The sequence below is a fragment of the Procambarus clarkii genome, chromosome 6 (genome assembly GCF_040958095.1).
Source record: "Procambarus clarkii isolate CNS0578487 chromosome 6, FALCON_Pclarkii_2.0, whole genome shotgun sequence".
In the NCBI taxonomy this organism is placed as follows: domain Eukaryota; kingdom Metazoa; phylum Arthropoda; class Malacostraca; order Decapoda; family Cambaridae; genus Procambarus; species Procambarus clarkii.
Window position 1 is genome coordinate 32,533,168 of NC_091155.1, and position 9,538 is coordinate 32,542,705.

Here is a 9,538-nt window from a genome sequence, read left to right on the forward strand (position 1 = left end):
ACACAAGCGCAAGATCGAATCCAAACACCCACAGTCGTGTAAATCCTCGGAAACTAAAGACGCCAAAAGATTGGGAACCTGCACGTGCAGCTGCACCAGAACAACATCCTGAGGAAGCACAGGGGCAAACCATGTATTAAGGTACACAAACTTGCCCCTCAGGTAAACCTGCAGAACAGTAAAAGTTTCTCGCCAATCAAGCGTGCAGGTACAACAGAACCCATGCCACGCCCACCAATAAAAAGAACGGGCAATTTGCCAGCCAGGAAGACTACAGAACCTCTAAACGTACCCAATATGGGGAATATGGGGAAGAAGAACTGAACTCAAACGAGGACGGATCCATCACAGAGGCAGAACCCAGGTCTCGCAGGAGATAAGCAGCAAGCGCCTTCCGAATTTCCTTAGGCGAGATACGAGAGGCAGAAAACCCCCGGAAAGATGGAGCCGAGGAACCCAAGGGAACCTGGAACCGAGTCCGGGGAAGAACCAACCCCAAATCATACTCAGAAAACCCCTCCCCCTGCAACACTAAGCCCCGCAAAGAGGGCACTAACACCCAAGCGGGGTCAAAGGGGGCACAACCCCCCCTAGGTCAACTCCTTCCCAGCCCCAGGATCCCCCAAGGTGGGACCCGGGGCAGAGCAATCCTCCATACTCTCTACCGCTGAAAAAAAGGCAGAGTCCAGGGGAAGGGCAGAAAAAAAAGGGAGCCTGATGGTGGGATCCAGAAGCCTCGGCAGGAGGAACAGGCTCGAATGACTCCATCCCCAACCCGAACAGGGCAGCCCTGAAGCTGCCCGAGTCTCATTACCAACTAAACCCCACACCGACTCCGAAACCCTCAGACGTTTGGGAGCCGAAGCTGGGGTATGGGAGCAGGGTGAACAGGGGAAGGACCAGGAAGCATGGACTGAATCAAAGTCGAAGCAACAAACGCCCCCAAATCCGGGTCCCTATAACCAAAACAAGGCAGCCTCGGGGCATCTGGGTGGGCGACCAACAAAGTGCATTGTAGCAATTGAAACCTAGCATGCAATATGGATGCCGCCTGTACCCGGATATCAATGGTATCAGCATCTGATTCTGGGCGAACTGGAGAACATGCAGAGAACACGATTCGCAAGACTCCGGGTCAAAGGTGTTGTTGATCCAACAGGCAGCATGACAGAGGCAAAAGCGGTGACCGGCATCCTGAGACAAGGGCACAGGCAATCTTCAAACTCAGACGAGGCGAGCTGGAACTCTGAAGACACATCCATAGGTTCACCGAACCCCGACAGGATTTTCCAGGGCTCGTAGGCTGACTACTACGGGAAACCCGAGCAAGGTGTTGCTAACTGGTTAGATCCAAATCTAACAAGGGGAAGATTAAAACACTGAAACCCCCCCGTGATGTGTAAAATCACAGGGATCTAGCGGAGGGCCACCAAATTATTGTAAGTGGTCCAATAGCCACACCAGGCAGACTCCCACCAGGCAAAGCAAACAAAAAAGAAATACCCCACAAAAGTACAACGTCCCCAGAGGAAACTGGAACCAGCCACTGTGTAGGTAAGCTGGCAGTGCAACACCTCGATGGCCCAACCAGCAACAATACCACTCCCTACCCAATCTTGAGGTCATCTTGAGGTGATTTCGGGGCTTAGTGTCCCTGCGGCCCGGTCCTCGACCAGGCCTCCACCCCCAGGAAGCAGTCCGTAGCAGCTGTCTAACTCCCAGGTACCTATTTACTGCTAGGTAACAAGGGCATCAGGGCGAAAGAAACATTTTGCCTATTTGTCTCCGTCTCCACTGGGGATCGAACCAGGAACCTCAGGACTACAAATCCGAAGCGGTGTCCACCCACCTGTCAGGCGCCCTGACAAACAGCCGCCCCTACGTCCCTACAAACCCCTATAGAAATGGCGTCTTGAACACACCAGGGAAGATAACCCTGCACGCAAGGGTAGTACTCACAGGGCACCTAGGAAGGGCTGCCCTAAGCAAATGCAGCCCCGGTACACTTTAGGTACACGTGGCCATCACACCACGAACAGCAGAGAACACCACTAAGGCAAAACACAGTAGGAAATCAAGGCCAAAGTTGACTACCGCCCTGGATTGCATTAGCCGACGAACTGGAATGGTTGGGTCGCTGGCGCAGGGGGGGGGGGGGGTCTGGGGTGCCGCCCATGGGATTGGAGCGTTCTGCGCCTCTGTTCGGTTTTCGGTTGCCATTTTCTTACCATGTGGGGTCTGTTTTGTTATGCTTACCTTTCTGGGTGCCTAATCCTGGTTGCTGGCAGATAAGAAAAAACCCCAATGACAGGGGTAGTTTTCCAGAGCCATTGTTCCCCATGCCACTCTGAAGGGCCAGGTTCTGACTCGTGGTGCCAGATAGGCTAAACTCTTATGACTAATGAATAATGGTCTAATGAATTGGATATTAGCTCAATAGCGCCAAAGAGCCGAAAGGGCTCCATTCAGATATTATTTGAAGTCATGAAAGTTTTAACAGATATGCAAACTATGTACAGTATAAATATTTTGTAAATTAACAAAGAAAGACCTACATTAAATCAAAGCTGAAATTAATGAGAACAAGTAGGATTTAATATTGTACATAAATTAAATGGTACAATACAGTTAAAATACATCGTTTTTAATTTTAGATTAGGCAGCATACCCTAAAGCATATTCCACATCATAACACGCTCCTTGTAGCTGTGAATGAAGTGCAGTAACATGCTGGCGACGTGTGACAGTAGGAGGCAGGGCACGACGAACATGTTCCTGAAGGCGGTACACTGCCAGCGAGGGCTCATTGGCTGATATGTGAATATTTTCGCTGACACGCTCCAATGCTGCAAAGAAGTTTTTAAATTTAACATTTCAGAGTTATGAAACTGTTTTGCACTAAAGAACTCAAATTATGACACTCATCCATTCAACATACAGTATATTTAACACTAAACAGCATCATGAAGAACCGGTACTATCACAATTCAACAGTACTACTACTTGGTGATAAATTAAAAAAAAAAAAAAAGTAAAAATGCAGTAAAACATGTCTATATATATATATATATATATATAGGGTATAAATGTGGCAACACTTTGGCACAAAAATTTTCATTATGATGGCATTTTTCTATAACATTATTGAGGCAACCACATGGGCTGGTTGCCCTACCCCACACAGCCCATGTGGTCCACATGCTCGAAAATATCTCGTGTTTGTATAAATAATCATTATACAGTACAGTATATGTGAAAATAATTAAATGTTTAATGCATGCTGGCAACTGTCACAATATTGAGAGCTCTCAACTGGATGGGAAAGAAATCAGTGACTCACAGATCATTAAACACAACGGTTTGGCACTTCACTTGGACTTTTAGTAGCAATACAGTACTTTAAATAGTCCTTTTGGCACCTTCCCCTTTTAAGATGCCTGCCTCTTTGAAATGCTCTAAACATCAATTGAAAGCAGTACATGCAAGAAACCAGCATTGAATGTAATGAAACACCATTTTCTGGGTGAGTCCCGGAGGCTCTTCGGAGCTATTCAGGCTGAATGGATATGTATAACTTTCTGGCATCAGTCAAAGTGCTAGGAGTTCTTGCCTACCGGGGACCACGAGCCAGAACCTGGCCTCCTCAGAGAGGCACGAGGAGCAATGGCCTATAGAAACCCCCTTGTGGTTGAGAGCATTCTATGTCTGCCATCGACCGGGATAGGCACCCAGAAAGGTAGACGCCCCAAAACAAACCTCTATTCTGGTGAAAATATTGCTACCGAAAGCTGAACGAGTGGTCAGAACTCCCCAAACAAAATTATCAAACGAGCATGATGTCATCACGTCGCCGCGCCACCGTTTGCGCAACCCCCCCCCCCTCCCCAGGAGGGGAAAGAGGGAGCCCCAGACCCTCCACGTCAGCGATCCAACTGTCAGTTCTTGGCTGATGGAATTACTGGTCAGTTGAGTGCCTCTGGCTCCAGTTTTTGTTTCAGTTCTGTGCCTTGTGGTGTGGACTGTCTCTACCGGTGGGGTGTGAGCCAGGAGTGAGATTCCATGGTACTTGGGCTGCATGCGCCTAGGGCTATCTTCCCTAGGTAATTACCTAAGTGTAGTTACAGGATGAGAGCTACGCTTGTGGTGTCCCGTCTTCCCAGCACTCTTTGTCATATAACGCTTTGAAACTACTGACGGTCTTGGCCTCCACCACCTTCTCCCCTAACTTGTTCCAACCGTCTACCACTCTGTTTGCGAAAGTGAATTTTCTTATATTTCTTTGGCATCTGTGTTTAGCTAGTTTATATCTATGACCTCTTGTTCTTAAAGTTCCAGGTCTCAGGAAATCTTCCCTATCGATTTTATCAATTCCTGTTACTATTTTGTATGTAGTGATCACATCACCTCTTTTTCTTCTGTCTTCTAGTTTTGGCATATTTAATGCCTCTAACCTCTCCTCGTAGCTCTTGCCCTTCAGTTCTGGGAGCCACTTAGTAGCATGTCTTTGCACCTTTTCCAGTTTGTTGATGTGCTTCTTAAGATATGGGCACCACACAACCGCTGCATATTCTAGCTTTGACCTAACAAAAGTCGTGAACAATTTCTTTAGTATATCGCCAGCCATGTATTTAAAAGCAATTCTGAAGTTAGAAAGTGTGGCATAGGCTCCTGCACAATATTCTTTATGTGGTCCTCAGGTGATGTGCAACGGCGGTGCTGCCTGCACCCGCATAGTCAGCATAAGACTGGGTAACAGAGTCACAATAAACAACAAAACTCGCAAGTGTTTGGGCAGAGGGTGTCACCGACCCCACAGGCAGCAGACGGAGGCAAAGACAGAGAGAATCACCCCTGTGACAAGGAGTGAGAGCAACCCTCAAACTCACTGGAAGCGAAGGGGAACACCGGGGTCACATCCATCGGACCCACGCGCCCCCAGGGGTTTTCCAGGGTCCTGAGCGTTTACATAAGGAGGACTCGTGCTCAGGTAATGTAATCCCAGGCAGGGTACTGCTAACCGGTGCCCAAAGCTACCAAACAACCTTCTAAGAACTGAACCCCCGGGATGTGTACACTCACGAGGACCTAGTAGGGGGAACCACCAGAAGGAAGAATACTCAGTACATAGGGGACACACAGGGCAAGAACGAAGGCAGACTCCCCCCCACCAGGCAGATAAAAAAGAAAAAAGAAAACCCTGCAAGAGGACAGAGTACCCAGGAAAAACAGAGGCGGCCGCCATGATTGGTGAAAACAAGCTGCACAGCACCTTGCGCCCCACCAGTGCAAAACTGCCCCCTTACCCCAAGGCAAACAAGGGAGACAGAACACCCAAGCACACAAAGGGCGGCCGAAAACCAAGCAGTAACCGGCCTAGCAGAGGCAGAACCCAAAGAACTTGTGGTAGGTGGCCCCAAACCCCAAGAGCAGTACTTACAGGGCACCTAAGGAAGGAAACCCTAGGCACATGCAGCCCGAGTACTGGAGAGTCACTCCCAGATCACGCACCACCTAGAAGACAGTCACCACACTCTAGGTACAGTGCTGAAACAACCACCGGAGCCGGAGCACATGACCTCAGCCTTTAGCATCAGCCGAAGAACTGAAGGTGGATAGCCGGCGTGGTAGGTCTGGGGCTCCCCCTTCCCCCTCCCGGGGAGGGGGAAGGGGGAGCTGCGCAGACAGCGGCACGGCGACGTGACGTCATGATCGTTTGCTCGTTGCTTTTAGGGGAGTTCTATCTACCTGTTCGGCTTGTGGTAGCAATTTTCACCAGAATAGGGATTTGTTTTGGGACGCTTACCTTTCTGGGTGCCTGACCCGGTCAATGGCAGACATAGAATGCTTCCAACCACACGAGGGGTTTCTATAGGCCATTGCTCCCCTTGCCTCTGAGGGGGCCAGGTTCTGGCTCGTGGTCCATGGTAGGCCCTCAAAACTCTATATACATGACTGATGCCAAAGTCTGACAGTAGCATATCAGCCTGGAAAGCTCTGGGGAGCTGACGTGGCTCCCCTCAGAAAAACATACCAGTATTAATTTAAGTTCTAAAATCTGTTACCAGGAAATTGCACACCTGAAAATAATAGAGATTTTCCTAGCACCATTATACCCAAGTCTCGAATGTTTGAAGCTAATATGCAAAGGTTTTACCGTAAATGTCACAGGGACACTGCAAATTTTGAAAAAACAAATTATTTGTATTCTTTTGAAGGATACCTAAATAATGTTTGCCAATGCCCTCTACCACATCATAACTGCCCATTTGAAGAAAGGTCTAATCCGTGTGAGACTGCATTTTTTCTGGTGAGTGATAACATTGAGATGTGATGCACTCTTCCCATGGGTTGATAGGAATAATAATATTCAAATATTAATAATTGACAGTATTAATAATAAGATATTTAGCTCTGTGAAGAACCCCCTTCTTTTTTCACTTTCTGCATGTTCCTCTACACTACCATACACAAATATATTGTAGCCTCTCATTTTTCATGAAAATGTTGTTTAATACATACCTTTCTTCACTTTAATTTCTAAGTCAGGGTCATTAGGAGGATGTGAAGGAGACATTGCAGCCATTTTCTATGCGCAATCTCAGTTTTGGTGATGATTCATCAATGCTAATAACTGCAACAAGACACATTATGTAACCAAATGTTCTCAAAAACCTTTGAAAATTACTATGTTCACTGTTATAATAATATATTCACAAGACGATACAATGGGTTGGTGAGATTACACAAGATTGGTATTTGTACATTCTTGCAAATCCACTAACACCCATAGCATTTCGGGCAGGTCCTTAATCTAACATATCAAGCAAAATGAAATGGTACATTGTAGCAAGGTTTAATATCAACAAATGACTACAATATAAATTGACAGAGGTGATTACACTGGTAAAGATACATGTCTTAAGTACTAATATTGGGAAGTGGGTAGTACAAGATGCAGTGTGAGTTTGAAGCACAAGGTAGGAAACTATGAGGATGAAATTAGGTACTATTTTTTGTTTTACTTTTGAATAGGATTGGATAATTTTTTTAATTTGTCACAGAGCGAGTTCCAAAGACTCGGTCCTTTTATTTACCATTGTAAAGGATCTCTGATCATGGACACTGAAGACAAACAATGACTAGTACAGTGACACCTCGGCTTACGAATGACCCTCTTTACGCATTTTTCGGGTTACGAGCCCAATTACTTTGTAAAATTTGAGTTGGGTTACGAGCTTTGCCTCAAGTAACATAGTTTGTTGATACGCATATGGGCGACCTAGTGCGTGGTTCCTGGTGGCACGGTCGCCTGCGCTTCAGTTTACCAGTACAGCAGCACTATACCAGAGGTGTTCACCCACCTACAGCAGCAGCACTATACCAGAGGTGTTCACCCACCTACAGCAGTAGCACTATACCAGAGGTGTTCACCCCTCCTACAGCAGCACTATACCAGAGGTGTTCACCCACCTACAGCAGCAGCACTATACCAGAGGTGTTCACGCACCTACAGCAGCAGCACTATACCAGAGGTGTTCACCCACCTACAGCAGCAGCACTATACCAGAGGTGTTCACCCACCTACAGCAGCAGCACTATACCAGAGGTGTTCACCCTCCTACAGCAGTAGCACTATACCAGAGGTGTTCACCCCTCCTACAGCAGCACTATACCAGAGGTGTTCACCCACCTACAGCAGCAGCACTATACCAGAGGTGTTCACCCACCTACAGCAGCAGCACTATACCAGAGGTGTTCACCCACCTACAGCAGCAGCACTATACCAGAGGTGTTCACCCACCTACAGCAGCAGCACTATACCAGAGGTGTTCACCCACCTACAGCAGAAGCACTATACCAGAGGTGTTCACCCACCTACAGCAGCAGCACTATACCAGAGGTGTTCACCCACCTACAGCAGCAGCACTATACCAGAGGTGTTCACCCACCTACAGCAGCACTATACCAGAGGTGTTCACCTTCTTACAGTAGCACTATACCAGAGGTGTTCACCCACCTACAGCAGCAGCACTATACCAGAGGTGTTCACCCCTCCTACAGCAGCACTATACCAGAGGTGTTCACCCACCTACAGCAGCAGCACTATACCAGAGGTGTTCACCTTCTTACAGTAGCACTATACCAGAGGTGTTCACCCTCCTACAGCAGCAGCACTATACCAGAGGTGTTCACCCTCCTACAGCAGTAGCACTATACCAGAGGTGTTCACCCCTCTTACAGCAGCACTATACCAGAGGTGTTCACCCACCTACAGCAGCAGCACTATACCAGAGGTGTTCACGCACCTACAGCAGCAGCACTATACCAGAGGTGTTCACCCTCCTACAGCAGCACTATACCAGAGGTGTTCACCTTCTTACAGTATCACTATACCAGACTTGTTCACCCTCCTACAGCAGCAGCACTATACCAGAGGTGTTCACCCTCCTACAGCAGCAGCACTATACCAGAGGTGTTCAACTTCCTACAGCAGCACTATACCAGAGTGAACGATATGGAAGAAAATGCAAGATTGAACCTGTGAAGAGCAGAGGTGTCATAGGCACTATCAGAGAGCACTGTATAAACATCAGGGGTCCGCGGTTGTTCAACGTCCTCCCAGCGAGCATAAGAAATATTGCCGGAACAACCGTGGACATCTTCAAGAGAAAACTGGACGGTTTTCTAAGAGAAGTTCCGGATCAGCCGGGCTGTGGTGGGTACGTGGCCCTGCGGGCCGCTCCAAGCAACAGCCTGGTGGACCAAACTCTCACAAGTCGAGCCTGGCCTCGGGCCGGGCTTGGGGAGTAGAAGAACTCCCAGAACCCCATCAACCAGGTATCAACCAGAGGTGTTCACCCTCCTACAGCAGCACTATACCAGAGGTGTTCACCCTCCTACAGCAGCACTATACCAGAGGTGTTCACCCTCCTACAGCAGCAGCACTATACCAGAGGTGTTCACCCTCCTACAGCAGCAGCACTATACTAGAGGTGTTCACCCTCCTACAGCAGCAGCACTATACCAGAGGTGTTCACCCTCCTACAGCAGCACTATACCAGAGGTGTTCACCCTCCTACAGCAGCACTATACCAGAGGTGTTCACCCTCCTACAGCAGCACTATACCAGAGGTGTTCACCCTCCTACAGCAGCACTATACCAGAGGTGTTCACCCTCCTACAGCAGCAGCACTATACCAGAGGTGTTCACCTTCTTACAGTAGCACTATACCAGAGGTGTTCACCCTCCTACAGCAGTAGCACTATACCAGAGGTGTTCACCCTCCTACAGCAGCAGCACTATACCAGAGGTGTTCACCCTCCTACAGCAGTAGCACTATACCAGAGGTGTTCACCCTCCTGCAGCAGCACTATACCAGAGGTGTTCACCCTCCTACAGCAGCACTATACCAGAGGTGTTCACCCTCCTACAGCAGCACTATACCAGAGGTGTTCACCCTCCTACAGCAGCACTATACCACTGGTGAGCGGCAGCGAGGACTGGTCGATTTGTTTATAACCGTTTCGAATAAAGTCG

General features: G+C 48.1%; 1 protein-coding gene across 14 annotated transcripts in view; it reads right to left on the bottom strand.

The window, feature by feature from the left end:
* Nucleotides 1-9,538, bottom strand: part of LOC123753951 (BLOC-1-related complex subunit 8 homolog) — a 65,994-nt gene that overhangs the window by 43,500 nt on the left and 12,956 nt on the right. For 2 of the 14 annotated variants that reach the window (XM_069308046.1, XM_069308102.1), the window contains exons 1-3: nt 9,480-9,538; nt 6,520-6,631; nt 2,669-2,846 (exon numbers count right to left, since the gene is read on the bottom strand). The exon at nt 9,480-9,538 is cut by the window's right edge and continues 38 nt beyond it. In XM_069308046.1, coding sequence (XP_069164147.1) covers nt 2,669-2,846; nt 6,520-6,583 — 242 coding nt within the window. In that variant the 5' untranslated portion in view covers nt 6,584-6,631; nt 9,480-9,538. Of the gene's footprint in view, nt 1-2,668; nt 2,847-6,519; nt 6,632-7,094; nt 7,234-7,279; nt 7,394-7,581; nt 7,628-8,143; nt 8,214-8,326; nt 8,351-9,445 lie in introns of those variants that run through there. The other 12 variants (XM_069308052.1, XM_069308091.1, XM_069308094.1 and 9 more) reach the window with 12 other exon arrangements.